General features: G+C 51.0%; 1 protein-coding gene across 2 annotated transcripts in view; it reads left to right on the top strand.

The window, feature by feature from the left end:
* The first annotated feature begins 9,824 nt into the window (after positions 1–9,824).
* The window catches only part of Emx2 (empty spiracles homeobox 2), a 7,139-nt gene continuing 2,031 nt past the window's right edge, over positions 9,825–14,932 (top strand). Inside the window, exons 1-2 of one of the 2 annotated variants that reach the window (XM_021200756.1) lie at positions 9,825–11,087; positions 13,115–13,299. In XM_021200756.1, coding sequence (XP_021056415.1) covers positions 10,679–11,087; positions 13,115–13,299 — 594 coding nt within the window. In that variant the 5' untranslated portion in view covers positions 9,825–10,678. The remainder of the gene's footprint in view (positions 11,088–13,114; positions 13,300–14,932) is intronic. The other variant, XM_021200764.2, reaches the window with a different exon arrangement.

A 14,932-nucleotide genomic window follows, 5' to 3' on the forward strand; every position in this document is an offset into this window, starting at 1 on the left:
AAGGTGATAGATGTGGCATGTTTGATTCACGGACTAGCAGCTTACTGGCTCTTCTGGACCCAGAATAAGTGCTCTTGTGAGGACTTGGGACTCTTACTCTGTATCTTGGAATCACTGACTTTTGGGGAGGGGCATGAATTTGAATCGGGTGTTCTTTCTCTACTCCATCTTTATAGGCTCTTACTTTCACTAACAAAACATCCCTGTGAATTAGAGGTGAGGAGAAAAGGGAAAAGCTATTGGAGTCATAAAGAGCTGGGCAGAAATTCCAACTCACCGATTTATAACTGTGTTGTGACTTGAGACAAGCACAAACACCAGAGCCTCAGTTTTCCATGTGGAAAATGGGAGTAGCCTCCAAGGGCTTTGACGATTGCTCCAGTTCATTTCCGTGTGTGTTTTCTGTTTAGCACAGCAGCTGAGATAAGAGCCATCATTGATAGGAATAAATTGTCTCCTCTGAGATGCCCTGGCAAGGAGGAGAAATGAAACCGACTCTCCCCTATCTTTCAGCACACCTGCGCAGATGCCTTGTAAACCAGGGTCATGGGGGCTCAGAACAAGGGGCTTTGATGCTTACACAATTAGAATGGAGTTTTCCACCATGCTGGACATGGACAAGATGGATCACCTGGACTGAGAAAATGGGCCAGATATGCCTGAAGCCATCTGGGGGAGAGCTGCAGCCACATGGTTGGCACTATACAGCACTCCTCATCTGGAAGGCATGTTCAGATGCTCAAGAGCAGCCAGGCCCAAGGAAGTAGGGGCTGACTGTTTTGTTTTTTAGCAACAAGCGGTCACAATGCCCTCCCTTCCTCCGGTCATTTTAGCACATGCATAGAGGCCTCTTTAAGATCTCCTTCATGTCTACAGAAACCTTTGCCCAAGTCTCCAAGGCAGGCTCACGGCCTCTCTAATTCCTGGGTTTTTGCTAGACAAGGGAACCGAAGCCAACTGGTCTGGGGTTTAGCCAACTTCATTGTTTCCTGTTACAAAATGTTTACAACAGGTAACCATTTTCCGAGAGGGTGTACTTTTAAGAAAAAACAAATCTGGTAACACAGTCCTTTCCACCCACTGGTTCTTTGGTGAAGGTCTTCATCTACTTTTTACACCCTAATTTCCCTTCCCAATACCTAGGGTTCTAAACTGCCACTTTGCTGTTTATACTGAAACATTGAGACCTTTCTCACCCTCAGTGCCTCATCAGCAGGGCCTGACTACCTCTCCTGTTGCCCAGTTGAATCCTTTTGCCGGTCTTGATCTTTTAAATTCTTATTTATTTTTCTCAGGCACACCTGGCCCTGCCCTTGCAAAGAGGGCGCTGCTGAAGTGGGAGGTGGGAGGTGGGCATAGGGTGACTTCTGTCCAACCCGAGGTATTAGTCTTCAATCCATACAAAAGCAGGCTGAAGTTGGATGAGCTTTAACAGCATTGCTGGATTGGGGTCTAAAGGACTGTGGGCCCAGAACCCACACAGATTCTCCCATAGCTTGGAGCTCAGTGGCTTGCTGCCTGGAGCCCAGAATATGAGGTGAGAGGCCTCCGCTGTTCTCCCAGGTCAGCTGAGCACATAACTTCACTCTACTAAGTAATTTTTAATTCATGACATAATTTTGTGGAGTAGCCGTCCTTAGAAACAAACCAGCCCTTACAGTCTCGGGCGAGTAGAGGAGGCTACCCCAGGGAGAGGGTATTTGGGAGAGGGGCCTGTCTGTTCCTTATTGCCAGGTCTGCTTCCTGGAAACACAGTTCAATTCGATCCAAAGGTATTTTATAGCAGGTTTCAAAGAGGTTTCAATTAAGACTTCGTAAAGTTAGATAAAAACACCAAATACACACAGGGAGAATAAAAGGAGATTACAGGGAGTTAGATTAAATGTATACCATTGTTCTGGTATATATTTGCATGCACACACAAATACATAAAGCCTGTAAATATGCACCAGAACGATGAATAGTGTATATAATTTATATAATAAATATTAATTAATGTGACTATAAATTAACATAGGAGCTAGATGTCATAAATTAAACAACACTTGGTGAAAGTCAATACATATTATGTAGTAAGCAGTATATAATGCAAACAAAATACGTTGTAGATCCTGTGTATGAAACACAATTACCACTTCTGAAATACACAAGATGTGTTGAAGTTTTTTTTGTCTGCAGCCTTGAGAGGCAGCTACCCTGATGTACATCCCTCTGTGCATGCTGCACCCCAACCCTTCACCTAGCCTAGCTTCTAGAGCCCACCCCCCCTTCAATGTGGATAAAAAAAAAACAAAAACAAAAAAACAACAAAAAAAAAACCCCAACCTCCCCCATCCCCCGATCAGATTCTTGTTGGGAAAAAACGTTAGTGCAATTCTTCTTACAAGGATCGGAATCTAACTCGGGGAGGGCACACTCAACATGGTCACTGTAAGCCCGTTTGGTCCCTAGAGCATAATGCTAAGAGTTCTTTCTCAGACATGTAAAGCAGTTTAACTTGCTGTTTAGGCATTTACAGCCAATTTAAACTTTGAAATGAATCTTCATTTGCAAGATCTGAATGCTGGAGAGGCCCTTCAGCGCTCGATGGTTGAGAAGGCAGTTTCGAGATTGATGACCGGTTGAAAAAGATTCAAAGCAAAATAAAACACACAGAAATAAAATGTATTAAGGACGCTTTCAGGAGTTAAGCGGTTTATTAGGTGCTGCATGCATTTACTCTTCCCAGGAAGAGGAAAGTAGAGAAACACTTCCACGGAAAGTTACCCGAAAGGCGGCCATTTGAAAGAAGGAAACACCATCTGATGGGGTATGTAACCTAAAGACTGCGAATTACTTTTCTCGGGAGTCACCCAAGTCTGGAACCTCGACAACAGTTGAAAGCTGGGTGGTGTGTTAAGCAAAAGCTCTTTTCTGTTTTCGATGGGAGCTGCCACAGGGCCGGGAGATCCTGGTATGCAGACTGGCTGTGGAGTCCGAGGCTGAACGCGCTGCGGACAGCGCCCGGCAGCAGCTGCGCCCCGGCAGGGAGAGCGAGGAGCGTTTATTTGCAATACTTTAACTCTTGATGGCTGGTTCTCTTCCAGCGCCCTGTGGCGGCTGGAGTGTTAGACAAGCCCAGTAGTCTGTAGCTCTCACCTCAGAGTCAATATTATCTCAGATGGGCACAATAGACTGGAATGAAAAGCTAATATTGAACCACTGCGGTCCCTGCTCGCGCTGCCGCGATGCCACCCTTTGTTGCGCAGCCCCGGGCGAGCTGCTGTCGGCCCAGCTAAGCGGAGGGCTGTGGCGGTCGGGGCCTTCTTTGGTGCTGGGGGCCGGTGTGTGTATTCACTGCGGGCTAAAGAGACTCTGGCGGGTTGCAGCTGATGCAGCACCCCAGAGACTACTCAGCACCCTCGCCCCGGCCAACTCTCTTCCAACTTCCAGGGACCGGTTATGAAGACCAGTGCCTAGTGGGAGGAGAGCTGCACGCGCTTCTCTGCGCTGCTGTGACAACCGGGTGTTGCAAACAGGAAAGCCAGGCCTAGTGAGTTCAGCTTGTGTGTGCCAGGGCCCCTGACCGATGTGTGACCAATGCCACTGCCACGGGGCATGGGCAGCTGGGGCACCACAGCTAGAATCATAAGCCCTAGAAGGAAGCAGAAGGCTACCTGTTTCAAAGTCTAGAGATGTTGGTAAGGGGTAGATACTGGAGGGAGTGTTTTCCGGGTGTGAGTATTCCTCTTGAGGCATCATAGGAATCTCCTAGATGTGCTATCCCACCGAGGGTAGGCAGAAGTAAAGAGCTAAGAAAGTCCCAACCACTCTCCTTTTCGCCTCGTGTTCTGAGCACCAGGAAATTCTTTTGCACACTAGAGGAGGTTTCAAGACCCCTTTGAATCTCTAACTGGAAAGACACAGGGGGCCACACAGATAAAAGGGCTTCCTCCTGCGCTCTAAAAAAGCTCTCACTCACATCCTTGACTCCTAACTCCCAGGCTTTGCTAGCTCTGGGTTGGGAATGTGGCTTTCAGGACAGTTGGTGCAAACCATCAAGGGCTAGGATTACAAGAAGCAAGACGCATGAATAGGTCCTGTGGCTTGGGTCAGTTTGAGTGACCCATCTGAGGGTAGGGACTCTTTGCTGACCTTTTGTGTTGGCTGGAGTGTGATCTCTGGAGGCTGGGTGAGAAGTAGATTGGGCTGTCCAGGATTCCTGATGGTCTAATCAATGCAAAGTGGCACAGTGTACAACTTCTTTGACCTTCAGCCTTCTCACCTGGAAAATGGGCATCTTACCATTCACCATACTGACTCGTGGGTGTGAAAGGACATGCTTAAAGCCAAGCTCCACACAGGACAGGAGCTATTAGTGTTTCTCGAGTCTTCCTGGCATCCTCCCCAGCTTTCAAGGAGAGTCCAAGAGAAAAAGCCTGGCGTTTCTCTTTTTCCTTGGGTGGCTTGACCCCTTCCTTTCTAGGTCCAGCTCTTTACCCTAGAAAAGTATGGAATTACAGAAAGGAGAGGCGACTGCTCAGAAAAGCATTCTAGAGGGCATTCTGCTGTCTATTACATCTAGCAATCCCTTACATTCCAGATGGAGATCCACCCTGTGGGGTTCTGGTCAAAAGCAGTTGGGGACAAAGCTACCAAAGAGCCCAGGAAAAGTGCCTGAAAGACCCCCCCTCCATCCCCTCCACATCCTGGACCTATGTGTGTCTTGGAGGAGCATATTTTGGGGTGACTGGAGAGGGCGGGGACAGAGCTATTTCATGTCCTGCTGGGAAGTCACCTAGGCAAGCCTGTCCATGGTCCCTGGCTCCTGCATCCTTGTGTGTGAGAACGTTTTCCTTGCCGTGTTTAGCCATAATCTCTTATTTGAAGGCAGCTGATGGAGAAAAAAACAATGACATCCCTCCCTCCCCTTTTGATTATTTCTTTGCTTTCAATAATGAATCGCCAGAGCTGTGTGTGCTGAGGATTGATGAGATTCAATGGTGGCATTAAAGCTCCATGTTCCTGGTGTGTCTCCCAGAGTAATGTAGCATTCTGGACTGAAACATTGGCTTCCAGAAATCCAGAAACTCACAGGCAATGCATCTTTCCTGCAAGTCACTCAGCACAGCAGAAGCCATGATCCTGGAGAGATGCTCTCTCTCGAGTTTGTACCACCCCTAAGTCTGCCCTTTGAGCAGTAAGGCTGAGAGTAATGCTCGAGCCCTCTTCATACCATCCAGGCTTCCAGCAACTCTATATTCGGATTCTACTGCTTCATCTCAAGAGAAGAGCTCGGTTGCTCCGTGAAAGATGAAGTCCGTGAGTGTCTGGTAGCAGGATGTGTGACCATAGCCCCATTGCTGCCCCTTCTTGTGGATTTGCATTTAGTGATACTCTTCACCTGCACAATAATCAAGGACCTCCCCCACCTCGGGCTGTCCTCCCCAGTCACAAGGGGGCGTACATCTAGGAGAGCTGAACCTGGCAATCCAAGTTTTTCCCGACCCCATTCAGTCAGGGTCACTACAAGTCCATTCCTTTAAGTCACAGTGATTAGGCAATGATATCGGGTCCTTAGGTATGGATGGAGCTGTGCTCGCCTTGCGCAGTAACTGGCTATCTCCCTTGCCTAGATAGTTCCCCTTGCCTTGTCCTTGTTAGAGTGTACCTTATCCATTCCTCCTTGCGCCCTTTACAAGACAGCCTGGCTCTTAGAGAAGGGGAAATACCAGTGAGGGTGAACTGAGTTGAAGCCGATGGGAACAGGTGGGAACACGGTCAAGTCTCCCTCTCTTCTCTTTAGCCATGAGCCTCCTCAGAGGTTCTCCTCTGGTTCAGACTGAGATTGGTGGCTGCAACCCCTTGCACTCTCAGGGAGCTCAGGGAGCTCGCATCCCTTGCCACTAGGCGCCGCTGCGCACACGCAGATCGCGGCCCTGGGCGTCCCTGCCTGCTCCGCGAGAGAGCTCTGGGGACTACGCCAGAAAGGGATTTACCGTGATAATTTTAAAAAATGTTTTTAAGGTCTTAATTCTCTTTTTTCGTTTTCCCACAGCCTCTGTAGCTTTCAGAGGCCGGAGGGACTGGGATCACAGTTACAGAGTTTGAAAAACTTCGCAGCCAGAGCTAGAGTGGGCCTTCTCAGGACATCTTACACAAGCCCGAGGGCCACTGGTGGTGTACAGTGAGGTTCACTACTCTGGGACACTACAGGGTCCAAACACCAGCCTAGCAATGACAAAAATGTACAGAACACTAAAAATGAGCTAAGCTCACCCAATCCCAACAACTTCTAACACATTTATTCAGACATTTGTGATACACATCTAGTTGTCCCAGGAAGTTCTATCCATTAGAGTTGCTTGATGCCATCCACCCACCCAAGATAACTTCTGGGGCCTAGCAACCCCACAAGCAGAGTTGAGGGCTCCGATTCTCTGTAAGCAGAGGCTTTGCAGGATTCTCAAAGCCCATGGTAATCACAGATCCTCAGAGATCTCTACCCTTTGATACCTGTAGAGATTCAAGAATCCAGCACCTCCTACAGGAAGCACAGAGGAACATGGCAGGCAGGCGTGAGGTTAGTGTAGATGCCTTTTTTTACAGCGTTACTGTTCAGTCCGTGATGCCCTGGCTGGGGGCACATAATAACAGCAACATCCACAAGAGGAACTGGCTTTTATTAATGTTCATTATGTGCTAGACACTGTTTGAACAGTTTGCTTTGCTAATCTCTTGCAACAATCCCAAATGCTATTGTATTATCATTTATTCCCATTTGGAGAAAGAGGAAAAAGAATCAAAGAGCATAGCTTAGCTTGCCCAAGGTCACACAGTAAAGCTACGAATGTAGTGGGTGATGGGGTAGTTTTATTAGGTGTAACTACAAATAGTAAAATTCACACTTCGTACTGTACAGCTTTGAAAACAGGTTGTGTAATTACCTTTACTCTGCTAAATAACTGTTTGATCATACTGCCATTCAGAAACTCAATGGCCACTACTACTGTCTGCTTCCTAGACATACGGGCTGCATTTTTACGTATGACAAAATGAGGTCAGGAGAGACTGAGGTGTTGACTCTGGATTTTCAGTAAGAGACAAATGCATTATTAGAACATTCACATGTGTCTTCTAGTCCTCTGCAAAAACCATGGTGCCCAACCCCCCAGTGACTTGGAGTGCACCCTGGGCAAAGAGAATCAGCCCAGCTGTGTGTACAGGTACTTAACCAAACAGCCGCTCCTTGGGCCGTTCTGCTAGGCCATCTATGAGCTCTGGGTCCCAAGCTGGACTTGAATGCCCGGAGCCCTGGTGCGCCTCTGCTGGTCAGTGTGGTTAATGAGTTACTCTCTAGTTAATTCCTCTACATGCTGAGGAGACCAGAGTCTTCCCGGGCACCTCTGGGCTGGGAGCATGAATTAGCATAGATTATTTGGCATCTATGGCTTCTGCACCCAGCCTGACTCACTGGAAACCCGCTTTTCTTCTTCAGTGGAGGTTGAGTGAGAAGGGGCAGAGCCTCCTAGGGTTTATGTACTTGACTGCCTAATGCTAGTGCTGCTCTTGAGCACTGGCTACCCGCAGGTCACCCAGAGACCACCTTGGGCCGGCAATCCTAGAGGTAGAAGGGAACTTTGCAAGAGGCTGGTGGCTTGCTGAGGATCACAAAACTGGTGATATGCCCCTGCCTCATGCAAGAGACTGGAGGCCCTTGTCTGAAGCTAGGCGCTCATTGCCTCAAGGCGTTTTCCCAGTACACCCTGGCACAAAGAGGTGAGGGATCAAGCAAGTCCCACCTACATATGGGGGTTTCAATCAAATCTCCCAGACAGATCTGGATTCCTTGACCCTCAAAGTCATTAGCTGTGATATCCTCAGCCAAGCTTACTAATGCTAACTCTGGGGGAGGTATTTGGTCCTGAGTGAAGAGTTTAGTGATCCTAATTTGTAGTCACAGCATTTCAGACCCATTCGAGACAAGACTCACCTTCTCACCCTCCTCCAGAGTATCTGCAGTATGGCCAAGTGGAAGCATTTGCTTCTAGCTTCGGAAGCCCTAGCTCCTCTGAATCTTGTTTGGCTAGGCATGGTCCAAGACTTCCACCCTTCATTGGACTCCATGCGGCAGAGGCTCAGCCTCTATTTCCACAGCCCACATGCGACTAGGGAAAGATTTCTCAGCTATATTTGGGGTCTGGTTCAGGCATGAGGAGAATGTGGCCTCAAATGCATACCCTTTTTATAGGGCTGAATCTAATGCCCACAATCTCCGAGCTTGCCCCCCAAAATGGGACAAAGAAAGAAGGCCATCTAGAATAGAAGGTGAAATGGTCTGAAGTCTGAGACAAGGGCAGATTTATACCACGAGGACAGCAAAGCTGAAGAGGAAACACTTTTCTCAACTCCCACTCTACCTAGGGGCTCCCCTGAGCTTCTGCCTTCTCACATGAACGCTATACAAGAAACGCACACAATCTGAACAGCAGTAGATGAAAAAAAAAAAACCCAAAACAACCAACCAACCAAACAAACAAAAAACAAAAAACGAGAGAACCAAACAGGAGAGCTTGCAAGGCACCCATTATTGCCGGGACTTCCTGGAGCGTCTTAAGGCCCAGACCCTTGGTGGAATCAGGTGGTCTTTAGAGGACTTCACGCCTGTCCTCTCCAGATCTGCTTCTCCCGGGTCTCGGGCAACCTAGCCACCAAGCACAGACATTTTATCCCTCTTAGGATAAATGGCTTCGACCTGGGAGTAACAGATTTAAAGGACGCCAGAAAAAAAATATCATTAATTGTAAAATACCTGCTGGTACTTCACTTTAGAAGAATGTAATTGGCAAAGGGTGTGTGTGGGGGGGGGAGGCGGCTGATGAATAGATAATAGATCTTTAACCACCAATAAACAGAGAGCAGCGCCAGCAGGCTGGGGGGATGTGATCATAATTATGCCGTAGCGTGAGCCAATGGGGAAGAGAGAAGTCGGCCCTAAAATCATCCCAAAACCGAAGGCAAGCTCGAAAATGCGGACAGGGCCTAGGACCGGAGACGCAATCCTAAGTGCCTAGTTGCGAAACCTGGATTTGCAGAGCAACCCAGCTCTGGGACAACAGATGTCAGAATAAAAATAGGTACAGTAATAATAGCAATAATGGGAACAGTGTCAACGCCACTAAGGACAATGGAACGATAACACAATCACAACTTCAGCTTCTGACCCAGGACCCAAGACTTCTTCCCCAAATATCCCTACATATCCCAGAAAGAACTGTTTTGGGGGAACGAAGTGACCACCCTCCAGAAAGGAAAAACAGAAACTCTGGGTGCGTGCTGAAAGTCCACTGCCACGGTACAGGCGCAGCTGGCCCCTAAGGTTTGAACTTAAAAACGAACCAGCCGGGTCAAAGACTGCAAACGCGTGGACCCTGGAACCTCGAAGCTACGCTTGGTTGGAGGGGTGGGAGGAACCCCCCTCCTCGCGCGCCTAGGAAACCTCGGGAGTTTTGCTGGGGGTGGGGATTGGTAGGAGTGAAGCGGGTTAGCCCTTGCCGGGAACCAGTCCCCGCCCGCTTACCCTCGCCGGGCGCCCAAAGCCATCTCAGTGACCGGGGCGCGGGCCTCCAGGGGACAGCCGCAGCGGAGCTTAGGGAGTGAAGAAATCTGCGTGTCCGTCGGTGCTTCAGTCCCATCAGCTCCAGCGCCGCAGGCTTAGGATCCAGGGGTCCGCAGCAAAGGCAGCGCAGCCCCGAGACTCTGAAGGGACCCGGGTGCCCCGGAGGGAGTGGTGTTGGTGCAGTAGGAGGCGGTGGCTGAGGGGGAGGAGGTGGGGGAAAGAGGAGGAGGAAGAGGAGGAGAGGAACGAGGAAGAGGAGGAGAAGAGGGAAGCGGAGGAGGCGAAGGAGGAGGAGAGAAGCCGCAGCGGGCGCCGCGGGAGCGAGGGAGCTAGCCCGGAGCGCAGGGCGAAGACACCGAGAGGTCGGCGGCCGGGCGGGCGGCTGGAGGCACGGCCGGGGCAGTGGCGCCGACTCCGTTCCATTCTGGGCCCGGATCCAGGCCTCCGGGTTCCCAGGCGTTCGCCTCCCTCTGACGCACTTTAAAGAGTCTCCCCCCTTCCACCTCAGGGCGAGTAATAGCGACCAATCATCAAGCCATTTACCAGGCTTCGGAGGAAGCTGTTTATGTGATCCCCGCACTAATTAGGCTCATGAACTAACAAATCGTTTGCACTACTAGTGAAGAAGCGAACACTTCCATGGATTGTCCTTGGACTTAGGGCGCCCTGCCCGCCTTTTGCAAAGGAGAGAAAACTTTTTTTTTTTTTGCCTCCCCGAAAACCCCCCTCCCTGCCTCTAACTCCAATCTCTCTCTCCCCCCCCCGCCACCTCGCTCAAAAAAATATTACCCCAATCCACGCCTGCAAATTCTTCTGGAAGGATTTTCCCCCCTCTCTCCAGGTTGGGCGCGTTTGGTGCAAGATTCTCGGGATCTTCGGCTTTGCCTCTCCCCCCTCCCCCTCCTTTCCTTTTTCCTTTCCTTTCTTCCTTCCTTCCTTTCCCTTCCTTACCCCCACCCCCACCCCAAACAAACGAGTCCCCCATTCTCCTCGGTTCTCGCCGCGGGCAGCGGGCGGCGGAGGCAGCGCGCCGCGGTCGCCGGGAGCAGGGAGCCCAGAGCGCCCGCTCCTCGGCGCAGCATGTTTCAGCCGGCGCCCAAGCGCTGCTTCACCATCGAGTCGCTGGTGGCCAAGGACAGTCCCCTGCCTGCCTCGCGCTCCGAGGATCCCATCCGTCCCGCGGCGCTCAGCTACGCCAATTCCAGTCCCATAAATCCGTTCCTCAACGGCTTCCACTCGGCCGCCGCCGCCGCCGCCGCCGGCAGGGGCGTCTACTCTAACCCGGACTTGGTGTTCGCCGAGGCGGTCTCGCACCCGCCCAACCCCGCCGTGCCGGTGCACCCGGTGCCGCCGCCGCACGCCCTGGCCGCCCACCCCCTGCCCTCCTCGCATTCGCCACACCCCCTCTTCGCCTCGCAGCAGCGGGACCCGTCCACCTTCTACCCCTGGCTCATCCACCGCTACCGATATCTGGGTCATCGCTTCCAAGGTACGTGCCACGTCGCGGAACTGAAGCACGCCGCTCAGGTCGCCTCCTTCATTGCGTCCTGCTTCGGGTGGGCGCTCCTCGAGGCCTGGGCGGAGGTCAGCCTGGGTGCTTGGTTTTGAAACTGGGTAGCGAGAGGCTTGGTCCCTAGTCTCTGAAGCTCGTTTGGGTTACTTACTGGCTTGCTCACTCCTTGACCTTTTGGAAAAGGGTGCAAACGAGGTGTCCCGTGGTTCGGGCCGGGGTCGGGCTGGCTGGGACACGATGCTGGGCGACGAAGCCCGCTGTCACGAAGCTCTGAGCCCGCGAGGTCTCTGAATCCTGTTTTCCTGGACCGTGTTCCTGGCCGGTCTATCTCTCAGGGGCTCGGACAGGGCCACACGGCCAGGTTCACTGGACTTCAACTCTGCTCTCCACTCACTCTATGTCCCTCCAGCCCAGACCCAGACTTCTAGGTCTTCAAACCCTTTAAGGAGACAAGGAGACCTTGGAAACCTCAGAGGAAACTGTTTCCTTCCTCTTGCTCTGGAGGCCCAGGGAGGGGCGGGAAGAGAGCGAGTAGAAACCTCCACAGCTCCACTAGTTCTCTCCGCGACCTGTTTAACCCGGGCACCCGCTGGACATGGCGGGAAGTCAGGTTCCGTTTGGTCTTCGGTTGCTGATTTTTGTTTTTGTTTTTCCTGAGAGAAAGAAAGAAAGAAATTAAGAAAGAAATTTAAGAAAAGAAAAGAGAAAACCCAGTCGAGAGAAGGCCTGACAAGGGAAGATCTGTTTAGATATCTTCATTTACCCCCACCCCTGATTTAGTAATTTTGTATGCTTCTGGGTTGGGGTTGGTAAGAAAGTTAAAACTTTAGGAAAAGGGTTCGAATTAGTTTGCCGACTGCAGTCCGTAAAAGACCTACCTCTGGCCGGGCGCGATCGATAACTATGGGCTTTTCCATTCAACAACACTTCTCATTCCCGTCAGTCTAGAATCGGGTAGATGCCAGCTCGTCATTTTATATATTTACATATTATTTAAAAACACCCCAACACAAAACAAACAAACAAACAAACAAAAACCCAAACTAAAGCAAAACACCTTTTCCCCTTAGTTCAGCACTGAATTTGCCTTTACTCCCGCTGAGACTACTGGCTGTTTATGGGGTGGTGGTGCTGGCAAATAGATTCACTTCCTTTAATACGGGAAGCCGAAATACCCAAGCCTAGCTTTCAAAGTTTAGAGCTCAGCTTCCCCGTTCTTTGCCAGTCCCTTTCTTGGTCGCCTGGCCACATCACGGACAGCTTGGATCTTCGCTGACCATCCCGGCGAGTACCCTCAACTGGATCACCGGTCACCGGTCACCGCGAGGCTCCAGTTCCTTCACTCTCCTTTACTAGCTCTAAGCAACCAGGGGCTTCTAGAACCGGATACTCTGGAAGCAGCGGCCTTAGATACCTCGAGATTTCTGTCCCGGCCCGGCTGCAACGTCTCAACCGACTTCTGCAATTTCTCAGAGAGATAGCAAGACAAAACTAGAAACAACCAATCAAACAAAAAATTCTTGAATAAATCCGCGAGAAAATACGACGTCCTTTTTACGCTTAATTTTAAATTTTAAAATAGGCTAGAAAGTAGGGAATTACTACCACTATTTCTTCTACTACTACTTATTATTATTGTTATTAGTATTATTATATGGTGGGTACCAATCTTAGAGCCCGGGTTCTGTTGTCCTGTTTTCTGCCCTACACACACAGTGGAGGTATCTAGGTTTGAGGTGCTAGGGCAGTTAGGGAACCCGCAAAGATCCGGGAACCTGAGAACTGCCACCTTAGAGACCACTGCTCTTTAGCTACTGCCCAGGTTTGGAGCCCTGGGGCCTGGGTCTGCCGGCTGGGCCGGTGTCCTTTTCAAAAGCTTAGAGAGGGTCTGGCGCTGTGGACTAGGTAGAGGCTCAGGAAGTTATGCCCAGCCCGGCTCCAGAGAAGCCGGCGACTCTTGCCTGGGAGGCCCCCTAATGGTACTTCTGCTCTGCCCCCTGCAGGGAACGACACAAGTCCCGAGAGTTTCCTTTTGCACAACGCTCTGGCCAGAAAGCCAAAGCGGATTCGAACCGCCTTCTCACCGTCCCAGCTTTTAAGGCTAGAGCACGCTTTCGAGAAGAACCATTACGTGGTGGGAGCGGAAAGGAAGCAGCTGGCTCACAGTCTCAGTCTTACGGAAACTCAGGTGAGTGTGGCCCAGCAGCCAGGGCCAGGCCACACTACAACCAGACCCAGGCAGCCAGCGCCCAGCATTCTGATCAGCGCCCGAGTTCTGGATCAGTAACTTTCCAGGTGCTCAGCTTTGTTAGCTTTGTATGAGATTCACTGACAGGCTAGCTCTTCTCCGCTGGTCAGGCCCTGCAACTCCAACGTTTAGAGAGAATCATGGAGATTCAGCTGGGGTCCGAGATATGGTTAATTGCAGCAGGGTGTTCTGATGATTGGGCTCAAGGCTGGAAAGAGCCGGGAGTGGTTTAGATAAGAGTTCTGAAAGACTCCGGGGCTCACCGGATAACTCCTCTTAAGGGAATGCCGGGGAATCTGAAGCAGGAGGCCAGGCAAGCTGGGCGATCCTGAAAACTAGACGGTTTGCAGAGAGGGCTAGCCTAAGGGGACACATCCTTTCTGCACAGCGGGGTTGGCGGGCGGAGGGCCTGGCTTGGGTTAGTCCCAAGGCGGGCAGGGAGTTTAGGTCTTCAGTAGGAGCTACTGTACTCTCAGTCGTGAGGCAGGGTCAAAGTTCTCAGTAAACAGTAACGTATGTATGCAGAGTATGGCAACTTTTTTCCCCCTGAGAAGCTCACATTGAGGTTTTTGTTTGTTTTTTAAAAGTTCCTTCTTCACGGGGGGGAAAAAAATGAACGAATAGGGCCTAGCGGGTTTGTGCCCACAGGGTGGCACAAGGCAAGGCCCACCTGATTTCTTCTGGATAGAGGAGGCAGAGGTTGTCTTTGTCCGCCTCGCTGCCCACACTGCCTGGAGTCTTTGTGTGCGTGTCAAGCCAGGAGCACACTGATGCTGGCTTTGGGCAAACGCGGAGGGGGGGTATGGACTGTCCTCCCCCTTAATTAGTAGACTCAAAGCAAATTAAACTCAGTCTTGTTCCCAGTTCCTACTTTGCTTTTCATGGGGCACTTTAGGGGGACAGGAGCATTGGGGAGAGCAAGTGAGACCCCGTGGCAGTCTTAAAGGTGAGCGTGGAGCGGCATCTCAGGAGCCCGGAGGCTCTGACTGAGCCGCTGTGGGCTGCAGGGGCTGCAGTCACTACTGTCTTCTTCATCTTCACCACACTGCTGGACAGACTTGGGCAGTGCTGCTGAATGGAGCCCGCTGCCCAACTTTCCCCATGGAAGGCAATTGGCTTGAACCTCAATGATGACTTCGAGCTGAGCTGCAAGCCATGGGTAGGCCTGGCTACCAGACTCTCTGGAGGCTGGAGCCAAAGCGGATTTTACCCTGTTTGAGGACTGGACTGGGGCAGAGGAAAGAGACCTTTCCTTCTCCTTCTCCCACAGCTTTCAATTTGTTCAGGCCCCGAGTGAGGCTTGTAAAGTCCAGGTCCACTTGACTTCCTCTGGGCCCTTTCTAGTCCAGCTCACCTGCCAGTGTCCCCCAAGGCCCGAGGACAGGCAATTCCCCCCCCCTTCTCTACTCAGGGACTTGCCTGGCAGAAGAGGCACTATATTTAGGCAACTCCAGACTAGTAGAAAATAGAAAGCACAGTAGGCCAGCAGAGACTGAGTCTTCCTGTACTCACTGGGCAAGCAAGGGATCTCTCTCTCTCTCTCTCTCTCTCTCTCTCTCTCTCTCTCTCTCTC

This window comes from Mus pahari, chromosome 1, assembly GCF_900095145.1.
Source record: "Mus pahari chromosome 1, PAHARI_EIJ_v1.1, whole genome shotgun sequence".
Taxonomy (NCBI): domain Eukaryota; kingdom Metazoa; phylum Chordata; class Mammalia; order Rodentia; family Muridae; genus Mus; species Mus pahari.